Source organism: Callionymus lyra, chromosome 9 (assembly GCF_982586985.1).
Source record: "Callionymus lyra chromosome 9, fCalLyr1.hap1.1, whole genome shotgun sequence".
NCBI classification, from domain to species: Eukaryota; Metazoa; Chordata; class Actinopteri; order Syngnathiformes; family Callionymidae; genus Callionymus; species Callionymus lyra.
Window position 1 is genome coordinate 25758529 of NC_141826.1, and position 24336 is coordinate 25782864.

The 24336-nt window shown below is 39.5% G+C and overlaps 2 protein-coding genes across 2 annotated transcripts; both read left to right on the forward strand.

The window, feature by feature from the left end:
• The first annotated feature begins 1386 nt into the window (after positions 1–1386).
• rap2c (RAP2C, member of RAS oncogene family) lies at positions 1387–16010 on the forward strand. Its single transcript, XM_087799554.1, has 3 exons — positions 1387–2107; positions 10543–10828; positions 14836–16010. The coding sequence occupies exons 1-2, from the start codon at positions 1835–1837 to the stop codon at positions 10819–10821; spliced, it is 552 nt and encodes a 183-aa protein (XP_087655680.1). The 5' UTR covers positions 1387–1834; the 3' UTR covers positions 10822–10828; positions 14836–16010.
• Positions 16011–18935: 2925 nt separating this feature from the next.
• Positions 18936–23087, forward strand: LOC148072462 (UDP-N-acetylglucosamine transferase subunit ALG13). The gene is made up of 4 exons (XM_087798985.1): positions 18936–19068; positions 19452–19614; positions 21992–22130; positions 22764–23087. The coding sequence occupies exons 1-4, from the start codon at positions 18988–18990 to the stop codon at positions 22873–22875; spliced, it is 495 nt and encodes a 164-aa protein (XP_087655111.1). The 5' UTR covers positions 18936–18987; the 3' UTR covers positions 22876–23087.
• The last annotated feature ends 1249 nt before the right edge of the window (positions 23088–24336 follow it).

Genomic DNA, 24336 nt, shown 5'->3' on the forward strand with positions numbered 1-24336 from the left:
TGGCGTCCGTGCCGCGACAGATGGCGTCTGTGCCGCGACAGATGGCGTCTGTGCCGCGACAGATGGCGTCTGTGCCGCGACAGATGGCGTCTGTGCTGCGACAGATGGCGTCTGTGCCGCGACAGATGGCGTCTGTGCCGCGACAGATGGCGTCTGTGCCGCGACAGATGGCGTCTGTGCCGCGACAGATGGCGTCTGTGCCGCGACAGATGGTGTCTGTGCTGCGACAGATGGCGTCTGTGCTGCGACATGTTTCATTTGTGTTTGCTTCGAGGAGTCAGTTATCGCGCCTCGACCACTTCTGTACCTTCTGTTGGACTTTAATAAAACATCAGAGCAGTCGTGTGTCTTTCTTTCATTACAGCGACATATTATTTATTTTATATAAAGCATTTACATTGAATTTTGAAGATTTGGCTTAAATTCTGATGATTTTTACGTCTAATAATGCAAATAAAATGTAGGTTTCTGATTAAAAAAGACATTATGTATTTAATTCAGTTCAAAATATTAATGTTATTTTACTTTAACTATTAAGTTTAGTTTCATTTTATTCGATTTTTTGAGCCAATTTAAGTGAGAAAATGTATTTTAGGTATTATTACTATTTAATAAAGTCTCATTTCTTTGTTTGTTTTAATTTAAACTTTTTTCACCACAAAAATAATCCTGTGTTGTGTTTACAAAACTGTCAATAAATGTTTTTCTAATTATGATTTTTGTTTTTAATTCAGCAAATGTGAGTCACATGGTTGGACACTTATTGAGAGATTGACCTTTGAACTTTACAGCTTGTAAGGAAGTAATTTATATTTATAGAGCGCTTGTGTTCTCTTGGGTGTACATTAGCAGTATCTGGAACCATTGAAACTTTTTAAATACTACTAAAGATAATAATGTAATAATAATGTGTTTCAATCAAAAAATACAAATTCAATCTAAAAAAATATTTTCCACCAAAAAATTGCTTCTATTAAAAAATAAATCTAATTAAAACGTGTTTTTGATTGATTTAAGCAACTGTTCTTTATTGAAATAATATATATTTTAAAGTTTAAAATAAGTGTGTGTGGGGGTGGCGTTGTATTATTAAATAATAAATAAATAATACTACCTCATGGATTGAGTTTCAGAAGCTTCGCTGCTCTTTTTTCATCTGTATATTTAAACTATTCTTGACCAAAAATAATTGTATTTACATTTGTGTTCGCGAAATAATAATATTCTGTAAAACAAAATTGTTATACATGTTGCATTTTTAAAGTATATTCAATATTTTTTGCTCATAAATTCGTGGTAAAACTATAAAACATTTCGTAAATATTTTCATTCTTGAAACAAAAACATTGGAAACTTTCGCGCCGCACCGCGCATGACCGGAAGTGTCGCCCTGCTAGCGCGAGGGCAGCGTTAGCTTCAGGAAATGAGGACATTTTTCTTGAACTGAATCTTCGTCTCCGAGGCTCGACCTGCGGCTCGAACTCGACCCGCCGAACCGCGCTCCGTGTCCGGGCTCGACCTCAAGTGCCTCCGTCGGCGGGGACCGTCGAAGTGACCGGGCCCGGAACCAGAACCAGGGGCCTGGGCCGGCTCTACCCGCGGGGGCTCCAGCGAGAGCGGGTTCTGGACCTGGACCTGGACCTGGCATGGTGACGCCGAGCTGCGGTACCAGCGAGTGTGTGAGCGGCTGCTGAGGTTCTTTTCCCCCGGGGCTGGTACCGGGGGTTCCGGGCGTGTGTGGCGCTCCAGACCGGAACATGGGTCGTAGCTTTAGCTCGAGCTAACAGCCTGGAATGACCGCCAGACTCGGGAGAGCGTTTGTGTAGCTGTTGACATGAAAGAATACAAAGTCGTGGTTCTGGGCAGCGGCGGGGTCGGCAAGTCCGCCCTCACGGTCCAGTTCGTCACCGGCACCTTCATCGAGAAGTACGACCCCACCATCGAGGACTTCTACCGCAAGGAGATCGAGGTGGACTCGTCGCCCTCCGTGCTGGAGATCCTGGACACGGCGGGCACCGAGCAGTTCGCCTCCATGAGAGACCTGTACATCAAGAACGGCCAGGGCTTCATCCTGGTCTACAGCCTGGTCAACCAGCAGTCCTTCCAGGTGAGACAGAGTAGACACTACATGTGTTTTACACTCATGTCTACTTTACCACTGCATCGTTCTACACTCATTTCTACTTTACTACTGCATCATCTACACTCGTGTCTACTTTACTACTGCATCATTCTACACTCATTTCTACTTTACTACTGCACAATTCTACACTCGTGTCTACTTTACTACTGCATCGTTCTACACTCATTTCTACTTTACTACTGCATAATTCTTCACTCGTGTCTACTTTACTACTGCATCATTCTACACATGTCTACTTTACTACTGCATCATTCTTCACTCGTGTCTACTTTACTACTGCATCATTCTACACATGTCTACTTTAGTACTGCATCGTTCTACACTTGTGTCTACTTTACTACTGCATCATTCTACACTCGTGTCTACTTTACTACTGCATCATTCTACACATGTCTACTTTAGTACTGCATCATTCTACACATGTCTACTTTAGTACTGCATCATTCTACACTCGTGTCTACTTTATACTGCATCATTCTACACATGTCTACTTTAGTACTGCATCATTCTACACTCCTGTCTACTTTATACTGCATCATTCTACACCTATGTCTACTTTACTACTGCATTGTTCTACACCTATGTCTACTTTACTACTGAATCATTCTACACTCGTGTCTACTTTACTACTGCATCATTCTACACCAATGTCTACTTTACTACTGCATCATTCTACACTCGTGTCTACTTTACGACTGCATCATTCTACACTCGTGTCTACTTTACTACTGCATTATTCTACACTCGTGTCTACTTTACTACTGCATCATCTACACTCGTGTCTACTTTACTACTGCATCATTCTACACTCATTTCTACTTTACTACTGCATAATTCTACACTCGTGTCTACTTTACTACTGCATCGTTCTACACTCATTTCTACTTTACTACTGCATAATTCTTCACTCGTGTCTACTTTACTACTGCATCATTCTACACATGTCTACTTTACTACTGCATCATTCTACACATGTCTACTTTACTACTGCATCATTCTTCACTCGTGTCTACTTTACTACTGCATCATTCTACACATGTCTACTTTAGTACTGCATCGTTCTACACTTGTGTCTACTTTACTACTGCATCATTCTACACTCGTGTCTACTTTACTACTGCATCATTCTACACATGTCTACTTTAGTACTGCATCATTCTACACATGTCTACTTTAGTACTGCATCATTCTACACTCGTGTCTACTTTATACTGCATCATTCTACACATGTCTACTTTAGTACTGCATCATTCTACACTCCTGTCTACTTTATACTGCATCATTCTACACCTATGTCTACTTTACTACTGCATTGTTCTACACCTATGTCTACTTTACTACTGAATCATTCTACACTCGTGTCTACTTTACTACTGCATCATTCTACACCAATGTCTACTTTACTACTGCATCATTCTACACTCGTGTCTACTTTACGACTGCATCATTCTACACTCGTGTCTACTTTACTACTGCATTATTCTACACTCGTGTCTACTTTACTACTGCATCATTCTACACTTGTGTCTACTTAACTACTGCATCATTCTACACTCGTGTCTACTTTACTACTGCATCATTCTACACTCGTGTCTACTTTACTACTGCATCATTCTACACTCATGTCTACTTTACTACTGCATCATTCTACACTCATGTCTACTTTACTACTGCATCATTCTGTCTACTTTACTACTGCATCATTCAAAACTAATGTCTACTTTACTCCTGCATCATTCTACACTCGTGTCTACTTTACTACTGCATCATTCTACACTTGTGTCTACTTTACTACTGCATCATTCTACACTTGTGTCTACTTTACTACTGCATCATTCTACACTTGTGTCTACTTTACCACTGCATCATTCTACACTTGTGTCTACTTTACTACTGCATCATTCTACACTTGTGTCTACTTATGCATCATTCTACACTTGTGTCTACTTTTCTACTGCATCATTCTACACTTGTGTCTACTTTACTACTGCATAGTTCTACACTCGTGTCTACTTTACTACTGCATCATTCTACACTCGTGTCTACTTTACTACTGCATCATTCTACACTTGTGTCTACTTTACTACTGCATCATTCTACACTTGTGTCTACTTTAGTACTACATCATTCTACACTCATGTCTACTTTACTACTGCATCATTTTGTCTACTTTACTACTGCATCGTTCTACACTCGTGTCTACTTTACTACTGCATCAGTCTACATTCGTGTCTACTTTACTACTGCATCAGTCTACACTCGTGTCTACTTTACTACTGCATCAGTCTACACTCGTGTCTACTTTACTACTGCATCATTCTACTCTGTTTTCTGATACAGTAGTAACAAGGATATATGTGTAGTATTGTTAAGTACTTGACTCTGGAGTTTTGACAGTGTAGTAACAAGTATATATGTGTAGTATTGTCCAGTACTTGACTCTGGTGTTGTGATAGTGTAGTAACAAGGATATATGTGTAGTATTGTTAAGAACTTGACTCTGGAGTTTTGACAGTGTAGTAACGAGTATATATGTGTAGTATTGTCCAGTACTTGACTCTGGTGTTGTGATACTGTAGTAACACGTATATATGTGTAGTATTGTCCAGTACTTGACTCTGGTGTTGTGATAGTGTAGTAACAAGGATATATGTGTAGTATTGTCCAGTACTTGACTCTGGTGTTGTGATAGTGTAGTAACAAGGATACATGTGTAGTATTGTCAATACAATCTTGTGAGATCCCGGCTATGACTGAGGATAAGAGGATACAGTGACTCCAGCAGCTTTTAAAGCTGATGTTTGGACATATTTTGGTTTGAAAACAAATGAAAGCAGTTACGACTTCATCAAGAGTCTTGTGGTCTGTAAATACTACAACACCAGTGTAAAGTACTCGTCAATACTACAAATGATGTTTTTCCTTGTTGATACAATATCACAATATCATATAGTTGAGCCTGTATTATAGTACGCATAGTATAGTACATATTGTATGAAGAGATTCATTACATTACATTTTAAATAAAGTATTTTTTCCCATACAAATATTTTACACGAGAGTAGTAGTAAAAAAACTGCCTGTAAACTATATAAAGGTTGTCTTTCATTAGATGAAGTTGCTACTGAGATTCAGAACGTTCTCTCTTAATGACTCACGACAAAGTATATATTTATTCCATGTGTATCAAAAGTTAACTGTGAGGTATTTGTGTCGTTGTGCCATAAATCTAGCCATTTTGTTGAAGGCAAAAATCAAAACAATGCTTTTGTGAAAGTCGTGAAAGTTTTACTTCTTAAAGACTCTTATATTGAAATGTAAATTATTACTTAGAAATAACAGTAATGAGTAATTAACAAGTCATTACCTTTTTGACTTGTGTCTTATTGTTCCCTTTGTTACAGTAACACTGAGGTTTAAAGTGATATTAAACCTTAAGCCGAACATAAGGTTTTGGTTATGAAAAAGGTTCCACTTTCAGATCAGACTTGTGATCCCAAAAGCAGTTTTCAGTTGTTAAATTAATTTAATCTGATTTAAAGATGATTTGTCAACTTGCTGTAGTCGGTCTGGCTGAAGGGCACGTAAGCAGCTGATCTGTGGTCTGTGACTCATTCCATGAAACAAAAATAATGGGATCTGACAAGAAAATCCCTTTTCGTCTGCGGATAGAAACGACCAACAGGAAGTGGGAACTGGACAAACCAGGCCTAAACTCTATTGTTGCGTTATTTAGTTTTGTTTCTACTCAAGATTTGATCGACTATTTCTGTTTATCTCATTTGATTGTATCTTTATTTGACGTGCTCTGAATGAATGAGTGTAAATCTTAATTAGACTTGTGTATAAACACATTACGTAACACACAACTACGACACACAACTACGACCCATAACTACTACACATAACTACGACCCATAACTACGACACATAACTACGACACACAACTACGACACACAACTACGACCCATAACTACGACCCATAACTACGACCCATAACTACGACCCATAACTACGACCCATAACTACGACACACAACTACGACACACAACTACGACCCATAACTACGACCCATAACTACGACACATAACTACGACACACAACTACGACCCATAACTACGACCCATAACTACGACCCATAACTACGACCCATAGCTACGACCCATAACTACGACACATAACTACGACACATAACTACGACACATAACTACTACACATAACTACGACCCATAACTACGACCCATAACTACGACACATAACTACGACACATAACTACGACCCATAACTACGACCCATAACTACGACACACAACTACGACACACAACTACGACACACAACTACGACCCATAACTACGACCCATAACTACGACCCATAGCTACGACCCATAACTACGACACATAACTACGACACATAACTACGACACATAACTACTACACATAACTACGACCCATAACTACGACCCATAACTACGACACATAACTACGACACATAACTACGACCCATAACTACGACCCATAACTACGACACACAACTACGACACACAACTACGACACACAACTACGACCCATAACTACGACCCATAACTACGACCCATAACTACGACCCATAACTACGACACACAACTACGACACACAACTACGACCCATAACTACGACACATAACTACGACACATAACTACGACACATAACTACGACCCATAACTACGACCCATAACTACGACACATAACTACGACACATAACTACGACACATAACTACTACACATAACTACGACCCATAACTACGACCCATAACTACGACACATAACTACGACACATAACTACGACACATAACTACGACCCATAACTACGACCCATAACTACGACACATAACTACGACACATAACTACGACACACAACTACGACACATAACTACGACCCATAACTACGACCCATAACTACGACACATAACTACGACACATAACTACGACACACAACTACGACACACAACTACGACACACAACTACGACACACAACTACGACACATAACTACGACACATAACTACGACCCATAACTACGACACATAACTACGACACATAACTACGACACACAACTACGACACACAACTACGACACACAACTACGACCCATAACTACGACCCATAACTACGACCCATAACTACGACCCATAACTACGACCCATAACTACGACCCATAACTACGACACATAACTACGACACACAACTACGACACACAACTACGACCCATAACTACGACCCATAACTACGACCCATAACTACGACCCATAACTACGACCCATAACTACGACCCATAACTACGACCCATAACTACGACACATAACTACGACACATAACTACGACCCATAACTACGACACACAACTACGACACACAACTACGACACATAACTACGACACATAACTACGACACATAACTACGACACATAACTACGACCCATAACTACGACACACAACTACGACACACAACTACGACACATAACTACGACACATAACTACGACACATAACTACGACACATAACTACGACACATAACTACGACACATAACTACGACCCACAACTACGACACACAACTACGACACATAACTACGACACATAACTACTACACATAACTACGACCCATAACTACGACCCATAACTACGACACATAACTACGACACATAACTACGACCCATAACTACGACCCATAACTACGACACATAACTACGACCCATAACTACGACCCATAACTACGACACATAACTACGACACACAACTACGACACACAACTACGACCCATAACTACGACCCATAACTACGACCCATAACTACGACCCATAACTACGACACACAACTACGACACACAACTACGACCCATAACTACGACACATAACTACGACACATAACTACGACACATAACTACGACCCATAACTACGACCCATAACTACGACACATAACTACGACACATAACTACGACACATAACTACTACACATAACTACGACCCATAACTACGACCCATAACTACGACACATAACTACGACACATAACTACGACACATAACTACGACCCATAACTACGACCCATAACTACGACACATAACTACGACACATAACTACGACACACAACTACGACACATAACTACGACCCATAACTACGACCCATAACTACGACACATAACTACGACACATAACTACGACACACAACTACGACACACAACTACGACACACAACTACGACACACAACTACGACACACAACTACGACACATAACTACGACACATAACTACGACCCATAACTACGACACATAACTACGACACATAACTACGACACACAACTACGACACACAACTACGACACACAACTACGACCCATAACTACGACCCATAACTACGACCCATAACTACGACCCATAACTACGACCCATAACTACGACCCATAACTACGACACATAACTACGACACACAACTACGACACACAACTACGACCCATAACTACGACCCATAACTACGACCCATAACTACGACCCATAACTACGACCCATAACTACGACCCATAACTACGACCCATAACTACGACCCATAACTACGACACATAACTACGACACATAACTACGACCCATAACTACGACACACAACTACGACACATAACTACGACACATAACTACGACACATAACTACGACACATAACTACGACCCATAACTACGACACACAACTACGACACACAACTACGACCCATAACTACGACACATAACTACGACACATAACTACGACACATAACTACGACACATAACTACGACACATAACTACGACACACAATTACGACACACAACTACGACACACAACTACGACACATAACTACGACCCATAACTACTACACATAACTACTACACATAACTACGACACATAACTACGACCCATAACTACGACCCATAACTACGACACATAACTACGACCCATAACTACTACACATAACTACTACACATAACTACTACACATAACTACGACACATAACTACGACCCATAACTACGACACATAACTACGACACATAACTACGACCCATAACTACGACCCATAACTACGACCCATAACTACGACACATAACTACGACACATAACTACGACCCATAACTACGACCCATAACTACGACCCATAACTACGACCCATAACTACTACACATAACTACTACACATAACTACTACACATAACTACGACACATAACTACGACCCATAACTACGACCCATAACTACGACCCATAACTACGACCCATAACTACGACCCATAACTACGACCCATAACTACTACACATAACTACGACCCATAACTACGACACATAACTTCTAAATCTTTGACTGAACGACGACAAAAATATCAGGACTTACTGTCCGATGGTTCAAATGATTGATCGTGACTCTACGTATCCTTCGCCTCCTTCCACGCCGGGATTTTCACCTGCAAATTTGATCCAAGTAAAAGCACCAAATATGCAGACGTTTGCAGAATCATTTACAAAATATGGTTATTTTGTAATTTATCGTTTCATGATCTGGTGTTTTTTATTTTAATGGCAAAAAGTTAACTATTGATAATAAAGATCAAAACTTTTCCTGCTGCTTTATGCAATAATACCTAAATTATATTCTAAATGTTAGTAAGTAATTTTATTTATAGAGCGCTATTCTAGACCAGGGTCACAAAGCGCTTAAACAATCAAAACAATACTCACTAAAATATATACTTTAAAGATCAAGATAATACTGAGAACAACACAGGAGTCTCTGAGAATCAAGGAAAAGCCTGAACAAATAAAAACATCTTAAGATGTTTCTTGAAGGAGTCAGTAGATCCATAAAAAGTACAGTGATCTCCTTATCAAAGTAAACCAGTCACACTCTTGCTGATGTTTATTTTTGCACACAGTACTACATATCAATATGTATCCTCCTGAGGGATCAATAAAGTTTTGCCTTACCTTATTATATCTATATATGAACAGCAGATCAATTTCAATACCAGAACTTGAGAAACTGATTTTTCAAACCCACTTTACTTTTGATTAAACAAAACATTGAATCCCATAATTCCTTTCTCATGCTGCTCTATTTAGAGACGCCTGATTGGTCGAGACGGTATTTTAATTCTACCTCCATGTCAGAAGTCATTGGTGATTCTTATTGGTTGGCTGGGCGGCAAAGCAAGTACGCAAGATGTTCTCTTGAAGTCTCTGTCACTGAGAGGGTTGTTGACGCATCATATGCAAAGTTTATTTTTCGAGTTCAAATAAATGTCTTTAAATACATTTAAACGAGTGAATAATTAAATGGTAACTACTTCGAGAGTTTAGTTGGGTTTCAAGAAGGTAACCTTGACAAGTATTTGTGACCCTGACTCTCGTTCTTCCTCCTGCAGGACATCAGACCGATGAGGGACCAGATCGTGCGAGTGAAACGCTTCGAGAAGGTGCCCCTGATCCTGGTGGGCAACAAGGTGGACCTGGAGTCTGAGCGGGAGGTGGCGGGCGCCGACGGGCGAGCCCTGGCCCAGGAGTGGGGCTGCCCCTTCATCGAGACCTCCGCCAAGAGCAAGACCATGGTGGACGAGCTGTTCGCCGAGATCGTGCGGCAGATGAACTACTCGACGCTGCCGGAGAAGCAGGAGCAGTGCTGCACGGCCTGCGTGGTGCAGTGAGACGGAGGTGAGATGTTAGGAACACCAGCTTCTGAGGAGAGGCTCCACTGGAAGTGACGAGTGGGTGGTTCCTCCTGTCAGAAGATGTGACGGAGTGGACTCGTTGCACTGATGAGAAGATGCAAATATCTGCAGCGTTTGTTCAATTTTCCATTAGGATTCATCTTTAAGCATTTAGTTTGTGACAGATATTGCTAAACTTGTTTTAACCCTGGTTTAGATGTTAAAGGTCAAGGGTCACAGCCAGAACCCACAAGAAGATGTTACTATAGACGAATCACAAAACCTCCGATCAAACCCAAAACCTTAAGATCCGGTCTAGGACAGCACGATATTGGAAATATTCGAGTGTCTTCAATTGCGATCTCAATATTAATGCAACATTTTTTCTTTCACCTAAAAATGTAGCCACGAGTACACAGAGGTGCGAGTACTTTAGTGGAGGTCCGGGGGTTTAAAGAAGGAAAACTATGATATTTCACTTTCGTTAATTTTAACGCTTCAGTGTCGACATGATGGTAGAAAAATATCTCTTATAACGCTCAGTCTCGGACTTGCATCGGTTTCCCGCCAAACTGAGCGACATCAGAGAGGAGCCGCCGGCGCGTCGTGATATCACCAAATCAATGATAAATCCTTGTACACACACACATAACACTTTATAAATGACGCTAACAACTTAGCTGGTTAGCATACGGTGAAGACGCACACTTAACACTTTATAAATGATGCTAACAACTTAGCTGGTTAGCATAAGGTGAAGACGGACACATAACACTTTATAAATGACGCTAACAACTTGGCTCGTTAGCATACGGTGAAGACGGACACATAACACTTTATAAATGACGCTAACAACTTAGCTTGTTAGCATACGGTGAAGACGGACACATAACACTTTATAAATGATGCTAACAACTTAGCTCGTTAGCATACGGTGAAGACGGACACATAACACTTTATAAATGGCGCTAACAACTTAGCTGGTTAGCATACGGTGAAGACGGACAGGTTTGTTTGGAAGTTCACGATCTTCTAAGAAAACAACTGAGACGAGATGAAAAGTTCTTACAATATGTTGCTTTAACAAAGGAGGTTGAAAGAGACGAGTGACTGGATCACTAGTGTTTGACTAGATCATAAGTTAGTATTACTTCACTGTATATACTGAGACAAGACACGTCGCCATAGCAACCGAGCCTAACAAGCTGCGCCGCACAGTTCACAGACGGACGGAGACGTAAACAACAACGAGACATAGAAGTACAAATTAACAACTTTGCAGAACGTGACACTGATTGATCAAAGTGCGCATTTAAGAAATGCTTGATTTATACAATAAAAAATGATAAATGATCACGTTTTTGATGCATATCACACATGACAATATCACTATATTGATATTTTTTCAACATGTCGTGCAGCACCAATTAAAATCAAGTCTGATGTTGTCAGTCATCAGTGATCATCTTTCCACTATCTTTGTTGTGTTTTAAACCAGACTTTCTTTTACGTGGTGTTTTCTTAATAATTTCCCGTTTTGCTGTTGTTTTCCACACACCAGGACCAACATGTCATCTTTTAAGAACTTGCTGTGAGAGGATGAGTCTTAGGTGTAAAAGAGAGAACATGTCGTTATCTTTAGTCGAGGCTGAAGAAACTGTTGGATCAGAAGACGGAGGTTAAATAATGAGATTTCTTTGACCCACAAATTGACTTTAATGTTGACAACAAGCGTCACAAGTCTTCCTCGCTCAGTCATGAGGTCTTTCATCGCTAAGATCTGCAGGCAAAACTGCTCAATACGTTACTGTTCCCTGCATGACATGATGTCCCTGATAACACTTCAAAGTAAACCATTCATTGGCTAATCTTTATCTGACATTAAATTAACATTCAGGTCAAAATCTAAATGTGTATCTTTAGGAACGTGTTTTGTCAAGAATCTGTTGATGCGTGTCACTATACAATATATAGTGATACTGTAGTAACAAGTATATATGTGTAGTATTGTCCAGTACTTGACTCTGGTGTTGTGATAGTGTAGTAACAAGTATATATGTGTAGTATTGTCGAGTACTTGACTCTGGTGTTGTGATAGCGTAGTAACAAGGATATACTGTATGTGTAGTATTGTCCAGTACTTGACTCTGGTGTTGTGATAGTGTAGTAACAAGTATATATGTGTAGTATTGTCCAGTACTTGACTCTGGTGTTGTGATAGTGTAGTAACAAGTATATATGTGTAGTACTGTCCAGTACTTGACTCTGGTGTTGTGATAGTGTAGTAACAAGTATATATGTGTAGTATTGTCCAGTACTTGACTCTGGTGTTGCGATAGTGTAGTAACAAGGATATATGTGTAGTATTGTCCAGTACTTGACTCTGGTGTTGTAATAGTGTAGTAACAAGTATATATGTGTAGTATTGTCCAATACTTGACTCTGGTGTTGTGATAGCGTAGTAACAAGTATATATGTGTAGTATTGTCCAGTACTTGACTCTGGTGATGTGATAGTGTAGTAACAAGTATATATGTGTAGTATTGTCCAGTACTTGACTCTGGTGTTGTGATAGTGTAGTAACAAGTATATATATGTGTGTAGTATTGTCCAGTACTTGACTCTGGTGTTGTGATAGTGTAGTAACAAGTATATATGTGTAGTATTGTCCAGTACTTGACTCTGGTGTTGTGATAGTGTAGTAACAAGTATATATGTGTAGTATTGTCCAGTACTTGACTCTGGTGATGTGATAGTGTAGTAACAAGTATATATGTGTAGTATTGTCCAGTACTTGACTCTGGTGTTGTGATAGTGTAGTAACAAGTATATATATGTGTGTAGTATTGTCCAGTACTTGACTCTGGTGTTGTGATAGTGTAGTAACAAGTATATATGTGTAGTATTGTCCAGTACTTGACTCTGGTGTTGTGATAGTGTAGTAACAAGTATATATGTGTGTAGTATTGTCCAGTACTTGACTCTGGTGTTGTGATAGTGTAGTAACAAGTATATATGTGTGTAGTATTGTCCAGTACTTGACTCTGGTGTTGTGATAGTGTAGTAACAAGTATATATGTGTGTAGTATTGTCCAGTACTTGACTCTGGTGTTGTGATAGTGTAGTAACAAGTATATATATGTGTAGTATTGTCCAGTACTTGACTCTGGTGTTGTGATAGTGTAGTAACAAGTATATATGTGTAGTATTGCCCAGTACTTGACTCTGGTGTTGTGATAGTGTAGTAACAAGTATATATGTGTAGTATTGTCCAGTACTTGACTCTGGTGTTGTGATAGTGTAGTAACAAGTATATATGTGTAGTATTGTCCAGTACTTGACTCTGGTGTTGTGATAGTGTAGTAACAAGTATATATGTGTGTAGTATTGTCCAGTACTTGACTCTGGTGTTGTGATAGTGTAGTAACAAGTATATATGTGTAGTATTGTCCAGTACTTGACTCTGGTGTTGTGATAGTGTAGTAACAAGTATATATGTGTAGTATTGTCTAGTACTTGACTCTGGTGTTGTGATAGTGTAGTAACAAGTATATATGTGTAGTATTGTCCAGTACTTGACTCTGGTGTTGTGATAGTGTAGTAAGAAGTATATATATGTGTAGTATTGTCTAGTACTTGACTCTGGTGTTGTGATACTGTAGTAACAAGTATATATGTGTAGTATTGTCCAGTACTTGACTCTGGTGTTGTAGTATTTACAGACCACATGACTCTTGACGAAGTCGTAACTGCTTTCATTTGTTTTCAAACCAAAATATGTCCAAACATCAGCTTTAAAAGCTGCTGGACTCATTGTATCCTCTCGTCCTCAGCCTTCATCGGGATCTTGCAGGATTTCATATAAACTTGAGCACACTTAATATATAAATCATAAAATAACTAATTACAAAAGTGTTGTTGTAGTGTATCAATATATATTCTTATACTCCTATACCAGCATATGTGTTGATTTTCAACTGTCATCCTAAAGTTGTGTTGTTGTCGTCTCAGGTGTTGTCTGGACCACCACGATCATCCCGACGAACCGGACGTGGGCAGACGCTCCAGGACCGCCGGCGTCCGCGGGCGAAGATGTTCTGCCACTATTTTTGATATCATAACTGTTAGAAGTTTCTGCTGCAACCTTAACGGCCTTCGCGCTAAACCCTGGGACGGACTCGGCGGTGGACGGACCTGGAGCCGCGGCGGCCGCCCGTCGATCTCGGTCGTTTTAAAGTTCTTTCTTCTTTTAGTCAAGAGTAATAAACCGGAGTGTGTTTTGCGAGGCGGCAGCTTCGTCCACGAGCTGCTTTAATCACTATATTATACTTTACTATGACCTGTATTATGTCTCGAGTTTGGAATTTGATAAGTATTTCATATAACGGACGCATCTTTGATTTCACGCATGCATCTTTTAGCAGCCGTTGGTTTGCGTCGGGTTTACCGCTTCTCTCTTTTTAATCTCGTCTAGAAGTTTACATCGACACAGTTTTCTAGCACCAGTTGTGTAGACAGGAAGTTTGTGTGGAACAAACTGTTGCCCTACATTTTTGTCGGCGGCGGCGAAAAACATCTGCATGCGCTGAACTCAAAACCGTTTTTTTTTTTCCCCCACAACGACCGTTTTTCCAGACGGAAATCTTGACTCTTGCAGCTCAATCACGAGGACGCGGGTCTTCCATCGTCTCGACTTCCTCCCATCAGAGGATCCCTGTGCTCATGGCTACGTTATGTGTCGCTTTTTAAACCCAGGAGTTGCTGTTGTGCGTCACCGCAGTCGTGGCACAAGTGAGCATCTTTAACATGCTGTTGTGTTTCTTATAGCAACATATTTATTGAAGTTAACGACAAGAGTAGCCGGTTTGACACACTTTAATTTTGTACTAGTTTGTGACTTTTATCTTCTTTTTTTTTTTTAAGCTGTGAGTTTTAACAGAGCCTTAAATAATTTCTGTTGCTGTTCCAGGCTTCGTCAAACTTTTATCAAGACCAACAACTGTCATCGTCGCTAATCAAACTTCTGCTTCATCCAGGAACGACCTTCCAGTATTCGACTGACTCTCGTGCCTGTTTTGGCCTGTTTTGTAAAAAGTCCTTGTAGAACTGAACTAGTTGATTATTCAACATTCATTTAAATAATTGTTAAAGTCGGAATATAAAATGAACAAAAAAAACATCTGTTCGCTCGTGTCTTTCTTCACGTTTGTTTTTATTGTGTGTTTGTCTTTGGAAGTAGATTTCAAATGTTGAAACTATGGTTTTTGTTTTATTATTGCTATCGAAATGTTTATTTTCAAGCTTATAATAATATTTGAATGAAATAATGTGTATGTTGAAAGGTTGAATATTATTTTTTTAAATATTTAATATCTTCAAAATCTATCAATTTCATTTTAGCACGTAGTTTACTCGTATTTTAGGCTAAGAATGAAAACTTCTATATTTATTCTTCTGTTTTTATTCCGAGCATGATTTTTGGACAGTGTTTCCAAAAAATAAATGTTTATTCTATATTTCTTAACTTGTCGCCTTTTAAATTAAATATGCATGTGTGTAGTACTATAGTAATAACATTTCTATACTGTATATGAATGTTTTGGGATTTATTAGATATTGAATATCTGTGGAAAAAAGGAAAATGTATTCGATTTATTTTAAAGTTTAAAAAAAAATCGACCTTTCAATATACAAATTATTGATTTTAATAATTTAAAAAAATACAACATTACAATTTTTTAAAAATCAATCAATGTACTTCCATATATTTTACTGCATCATTGTCACTAGAATTATTAATAATTTCTTGTTTCTCCTCGAGTCACACGAGCCTCTCGTTCCATCATCTATAAAAGAGTTTTTGTCAAATTGTTTTCGTGAAATCAAAACCACAGTTTTTGCTTTCGTAGTCGTGAGAAACCAGCTGATCCGATTGTAAAGCTGCTGAAGGAAATTGAATCTAGTGGTGAGTTTAAATCTGGCAGCGATTCTCGTGTCGGTGATAATTAGGATTTATCCTGAGCAGCTGCTGGAGTCATGTGACGCTTTCATGACCAGCAGCTGAAGAAGAAAATCAACTTCACTTGATCAGAATTATTAGATTTTTGTGAATATTATTAACTAAGTAATTTTATTTGTATAGAGCTTTTCCAGACCAGGGTCACAAAGCGCTTAAACAATCAAAACAATATTCAATAAAATATATACTTTAAAGGTCAAGATAAAACTGATAACACAACAGGAGTTCCATAAAATCAAGGAAAAGCCTGAACAAATAGAAACGTCTTAAGATGTTTCTTGAAGGAGTCAGTAGATCATCAAACACAGATGTTTCTTGAAGGAGTCAGTAGATCATCAAACACAGATGTTTCTTGAAGGAGTCAGTAGATCATCAAACACAGATGTTTCTTGAAGGAGTCAGTAGATCATCAAACACATGTTTCTTGAAGGAGTCAGTAGATCATCAAACACAGATGTTTCTTAAAGGAGTCAGTAGATCATCAAACACAGATGTTTCTTGAAGGAGTCAGTAGATCATCAAACACAGATGTTTCTTGAAGGAGTCAGTAGATCATCAAACACAGATGTTTCTTGAAGGAGTCAGTAGATCATCAAACACAGATGTTTCTTGAAGGAGTCAGTAGATCATCAAACACAGATGTTTCTTGAAGGAGTCAGTAGATCATCAAACACAGATGTTTCTTGAAGGAGTCAGTAGATCATCAAACACAGATGTTTCTTGAAGGAGTCAGTAGATCATCAAACACAGATGTTTCTTGAAGGAGTCAGTAGATCATCAAACACAGATGTTTCTTAAAGGAGTCAGTAGATCATCAAACACAGATGTTTCTTGAAGGAGTCAGTAGATCATCAAACACAGATGTTTCTTGAAGGAGTCAGTAGATCATCAAACACTGATGTTTCTTGAAGGAGTCAGTAGATCATCAAACACAGATGTTTCTTGAAGGAGTCAGTAGATCATCAAACACAGATGTTTCTTGAAGGAGTCAGTAGATCATCAAACACAGATGTTTCTTGAAGGAGTCAGTAGATCATCAAACACAGATGTTTCTTTAAGGAGTCAGTAGATCATCAAACACAGATGTTTCTTGAAGGAGTCAGTAGATCATCAAACACAGAGATGGTTCCAAAGCTTAGGAGCAACAGTCTGGAAGGATTTCTCTCCTCTGGTCCTGAAGTTCAGGAACCATCAGTAGATTCTGATCCACAGACCTCAGAGCCCGAGCTGGGGTGTAAGTCTGGATCAGATCACTGATGGAAGGTCTGACCATGAATAGATCTGAAAGTAAGAACCAGAATTTTAAAATGATCCTGAAAGAAACTGGCAGCCAGTGAAGAGTTTGAAGGAGAAATGTGAGTTCTTCTACTAGAGCAGCTCAGAATTCTCGCTTATACCTGGTCTGGAAAAGCGCTATATAAATAAATATTACTTACTTACTTACTTACTTATATATTACAAGTACCAATTATAATGTTCACCTTTTTATTTGTTTAAATTGGTTTGATTCTACCTTCCAGACATGAACATATGGCTTCACACCAGGACATCCATGAAGAGACGATGATGTCACAGCTTCAGTCCTCAGAGTTTTCATTTCTTGACTCTCAAGTGTTGATGTCAACAGTTACACAAGTTGTATTAGTTTCACCTCTAGTTCTGTTTCCATCCTGTTATAGTTGACATGACTCGACCTCTGAGGTCAACTCAACGTTCAGCAGAAGTGCTCCTTTTTTTCTACATAAAGTTATTTTCTACGTGTGGTTTACACGTCTGGCGAGGAAGTCACATGACTGGACCACGTGTCGTGACCACGGTACAGATGGTGAGAAGTCTATTTAATTCAATTCAATTTTTCAATATTTACACGACGACTGAACATTTGTGAATTATAGTTTATTCACCAATATCAACAGAATCCTCTTGTTAGATGACAGACTCCAAAGTGAGTCATGATCGATCTGTGTGTGTCAGACTGGATCAATAAAATCATCAACGTCTGAAAAATGATAATAATCTCAAGTATCCAGATGCTGCAATTTCCCCCCCAGACCTCTAGATGGCAGCAAAACACGCGGGTGTCACGTCATATGCGGAAGTCAAGGGCTGCAGAATAAGTCGAATGTTAAAGTAGATTTTTTGAGATGAAAAGTGTTTTCGTTACTGTCGGAACCACGAGGTTCGACGAACTTATTGAACACATCACGTCCCCGAAGGCTGTGGAAGTGAGTAGAACCGAGTTTCACACGTTTATTTGACTTTTAAACCGATCGATGTATTCGAGTTTAAACTCGACATTTAATAGAAACACGAGGGAATATTTCAATTCACATATATTTAAAGTTTGACTTTTGTTTGTGTTGATGAATCAAAAGTGAATGTTGAACACGTGGTTTAGTAAACATCTGTTCACCTGTCAACACCTGAAGACTAGTTTCACTTTGACACACAAGTATTGGAAATAAATCTATATTTATTAGTGTTTTTTTCAGTCCCAGCATCAAATAACCTTCACTTACTTACATTATTGGACAGAGTATCTCAGATAAATGTCGTGTTTGTTCATTTCAAACATCTGACCAAAGATCATCGTCGAATGTTTCCACAGGTGTTGAAAGAACGTGGCTATGGACGTCTGGTTCTACAGGTTGGAAAAGGATCCTTCGTCCCTGAACCTCAGAGTGTTCCTCAGATCCAGCTGGAAGCGTTTCGGTTCAAAGACTCCATCGCAGGAGACATAAGGAACGCTGACCTGGTCATCAGTCACGCCGGTCAGTGTCTACTGTATATCCACGTTTATATCTCACTATTATGTTGTTTTAGTTCTAGTAAGTAATAGTTATTTGTAAAGATCTTTCTAGACCAGAGTCACAAAGCACTTTAACAATAAAAACAATACCCAATAAAATAAATACTTAAAAGATCAAGACAAACACAAGAGTCTGAGAGAATCCAGGAAAAGAATATAAGTGTCTTGAGATGTTTCTTGAAGGAGTCAGTAGATCATCAAACACAGATGTTTCTTGAAGGAGTCAGTAGATCATCAAACACAGATGTTTCTTGAAGGAGTCAGTAGATCATCAAACACAGATGTTTCTTGAAGGAGTCAGTAGATCATCAAACACAGATGTTTCTTGAAGGAGTCAGTAGATCATCAAACACAGATGTTTCTTGAAGGAGTCAGTAGATCATCAAACACAGATGTTTCTTGAAGGAGTCAGTAGATCATCAAACACAGATGTTTCTTGAAGGAGTCAGTAGATCATCAAACACAGATGTTTCTTGAAGGAGTCAGTAGATCATCAAACATAGATGTTTCTTGAAGGAGTCAGTAGATCATCAAACACAGATGTTTCTTGAAGGAGTCAGTAGATCATCAAACACAGATGTTTCTTGAAGGAGTCAGTAGATCATCAAACACAGATGTTTCTTGAAGGAGTCAGTAGATCATCAAACACAGAGATGGTTCCAAAGCTTAGGAGCAACAGTCTGGAAGGATTTCTCTCCTCTGGTCCGGAAGTTCAGGAACCATCAGTAGATTCTGATCCACAGACCTCAGAGCCCGAGCTGGGGTGTAAGTCTGGATCAGATCACTGATGGAAGGTCTGACCATGAATAGATCTGAAAGTAAGAACCAGAATTTTAAAACGATCCTGAAAGAAACTAGTGAAGAGTTTGAAGGAGAAATGTGAGTTCTTCTACTAGAGCGGCTCAGAATTCTGGCTGCAGAGTTTAGTATGAACTGCAGGCGAAACACATCCCTCTGGTTTAGACACTAAATAAACTGTTACAATAGTGTAAACGACACAAACACATGGATTATAAGATCCAGATCATGTTGGGACAACATTTTACTAAATTTTGAGATTTTACTCAATTGAAGGAAACTGTTTCTGGTCAGTTCTAAAACTCTTTTTGCTTTGTAGTCATTTATATTATAGTATTTAAAATGTTATTCATATGTCCTGTTATTTTGTAATGTTTTTTTAATATGTTGAATAGTTTCCTACTTGAACTTGTTCTCAGTGGGCGGAGCTTAAGATCATTTTCAATGTCAATATTTCAATTAAAAGTTAGTTTTGTACACACACACACTGATGATACAATAGAGTCACACATCACAACAACACACACACACACTGATGATACAATAGAGTCACACATCACAACAACACACACACACACTGATACAATAGTCACACATCATAATAACACACACACTGATGATACAATAGAGTCACACATCACAACAACACAGACTGATGATACAATAGAAACACACACACGTATGATACAATAGAGTCACACGTCACAACACACACACACTGATGATACAATAGAGTCACACGTCACAACAACACACACACACACACACACTGATGATACAATAGAGTCACACATCACAACATACACACACACTGATGATACAATAGAGTCACACGTCACAACACACACACACTGATGATACAATAGAGTCGCACATCACAACAAAAACACACACACTTATGATACAATAGAGTCAGACATCACAACACACACACAGTAATGATACAATAGAGTCACACGTCACAACACACACACACTGATGATACAATAGAGTCACACGTCACAACAACACACACACACACTGATGATACAATAGAGTCACACGTCACAACAACACACACACACACACACACTGATGATACACTAGTCACACATCACAACAACACACACACACTGATACAATAGAGTCACACGTCACAACAACACACACACACACTGATGATACAATAGTCACACATCACTACACACACACACACTGATGATACAATAGAGTCACACGTCACAACAACACACACACACACTGATGATACAATAGAGTCACACGTCACAACAACACACACACACACACACTGATGATACAATAGTCACACATCACAACAACACACACACACTGATACAATAGAGTCACACGTCACAACAACACACACACACTGATGATACAATAGTCACACATCACAACAACACACACACTTAAGTTGAACATTAAAGTTCTCTCTAAACATGTTTTAATCGAAGCTAACATGTATTTTCGACTCACACTCTTGTTCACGTCAGTATCTGCTGCGTCTGTGATTCATGCTGTGAATGTGGCTCTGGTTTCAGGGGCCGGCAGCTGCCTGGAGGCCCTCGGTGCAGGCAGGTCTCTGCTGGTGGTGGTCAACGACTCCCTGATGGACAACCACCAGCTGGAACTGGCCCGGCAGCTCCACAAGGACTCGCGCTCGCTGTACTGCACCTGCAGGTACGTGTGTGTAGACCAGGGTTCACACTTTCTCACACTTACCTGTCGCACCTGCTACACACTCACACACTTACCTGTCCCACCTGCTACACACTCATACACTTACCTGTCGCACCTGCTACACACTCACACACTTACCTGTCCCACCTGCTACACACTCACACACTTACCTGTCCCACCTGCTACACACTCACACACTTACCTGTCCCACCTGCTACACACTCACACACTTACCTGTCCCACCTGCTACACACTCACACACTTCTCTGTCGCACCTGCAGCTCACTCACACACTTACCTGTCCCACCTGCTACACACTCACACACTTACCTGTCCCACCTGCAGCTCACTCACACACTTACCTGTCGCACCTGCTACACACTCACACACTTCTCTGTCGCACCTGCTACACACTCACACACTTCTCTGTCGCACCTGCTACACACTCACACACTTCTCTGTCGCACCTGCAGCTCACTCACACACTTCTCTGTCACACCTGCAGCTCACTCACACACTTCTCTGTCACACCTGCAGCTCACTCACACACTTCTCTGTCGCACCTGCAGCTCACTCACACACTTCTCTGTCGCACCTGCAGCTCACTCACACACTTCTCTGTCGCACCTGCAGCTCACTCACACAGACACTCCGGGACATGGACCTGTCGGTTCTGGAGCCGTTCCCGCCCGGACAACCCAAGAACTTTGCGAACTATTTAGACCGAGTTGTTGGACTTCAGTGAACGACTTCAAACTGTTGGTAGAAATATTTGTTTACAGTCTGACGACGAATCAATGACGTGATAATAAATGTAAATAATCATGTAAATGATGTTTTTGAATCATGTGATGATCAATAAGATGTTTCTGTGCAACATCATGATCATCATCAGTGGATTATGAGACAAATCCTCGTTTATTTAAACTCAATATAAATAAAACAAAACAAAATGAATGTCTTCGACTCACAACTTTTTTTCTAAAAGATTTTGTTTCTTTTGTGACTTAATGAATAAAAAATACAGTTCGATACAGTCTGATACAGTTCGATACATTTCGATACAGTTCGATACAGTTCGATATAGTTCGATACAGTTCGATACAGTTTGATTACAGTTCGATACAGTTCGATATAGTTCGATACAGTTCGATACAGTTTGATTACAGTTCGATACATTTCGATATAGTTCGATACAGTTCGATACAGTCGGATACAGTTCGATACAGTTCGATATAGTTCGATACAGTTCGATACAGTTTGATTACAGTTCGATACATTTCGATATAGTTCGATACAGTTCGATACAGTTCGATACAGTTCGATATAGTTCGATACAGTTCGATACAGTTTGATTACAGTTCGATACATTTCGATACAGTTCGATACAGTTTGATTACAGTTCGATACAGTTCGATATAGTTCGATACAGTTCGATACAGTTTGATTACAGTTCGATACATTTCGATATAGTTCGATACAGTTCGATACAGTCGGATACAGTTCGATACAGTTCGATTACAGTCCGATACAGTTCGATACAGTTTGATTACAGTTCGATACAGTTTGATTACAGTTCGATACAGTCGGATACAGTTCGATTACAGTCCGATACAGTTCGATTACAGTCCGATACAGTTCGATACAGTTCGATTACAGTCCGATTACAGTCGGATACAGTTTGATTACAGTTCGATACAGTCGGATACAGTTTGATACAGTCGGATACAGTTTGATTACAGTTCGATACAGTCGGATACATTTCGATACAGTTCGATACAGTTTGATTACAGTCGGATACATTTCGATACAGTCGGATACATTTCAATACAGTCGGATACAGTTCGATACAGTCGGATACAGTTCGATACAGTTTGATTACAGTTCGATACAGTCGAAAACATTTCGATACAGTTTGATTACAGTCGGATACATTTCGATACAGTCGGATACATTTCAATACAGTCGGATACAGTTCGATACAGTCGGATACATTTCGATACAGTCAGATACAGTCCGATACAGTTCGATTACAGTCGGAGACAGTTCGATTACAGTCCTATACAGTTCAATTACAGTCCGATACAGTCGGATACAGTTCGATTACAGTCCTATACAGTTCAATTACAGTCCGATACAGTCGGATACAGTCCGATACAGTTCGATTACAGTCCGATACAGTCGGATACAGTTCGATTACAGTCCG

What these genes read in the sequence shown, in the direction of transcription:
- rap2c (XM_087799554.1), top strand. Translation starts at nt 1,835, where the DNA reads ATGAAAGAATACAAAGTCGTGGTTCTGGGCAGCGGCGGGGTCGGCAAG. An exon ending in TCAACCAGCAGTCCTTCCAG is followed by an intron (nt 2,108 to 10,542) that starts GTGAGACAGAGT and finishes TTCCTCCTGCAG; the next exon opens with GACATCAGACCGATGAGGGA.
- LOC148072462 (XM_087798985.1), top strand. Translation starts at nt 18,988, where the DNA reads ATGAAAAGTGTTTTCGTTACTGTCGGAACCACGAGGTTCGACGAACTT. An exon ending in CGTCCCCGAAGGCTGTGGAA is followed by an intron (nt 19,069 to 19,451) that starts GTGAGTAGAACC and finishes ATGTTTCCACAG; the next exon opens with GTGTTGAAAGAACGTGGCTA. An exon ending in TCGCTGTACTGCACCTGCAG is followed by an intron (nt 22,131 to 22,763) that starts GTACGTGTGTGT and finishes TCGCACCTGCAG; the next exon opens with CTCACTCACACAGACACTCC.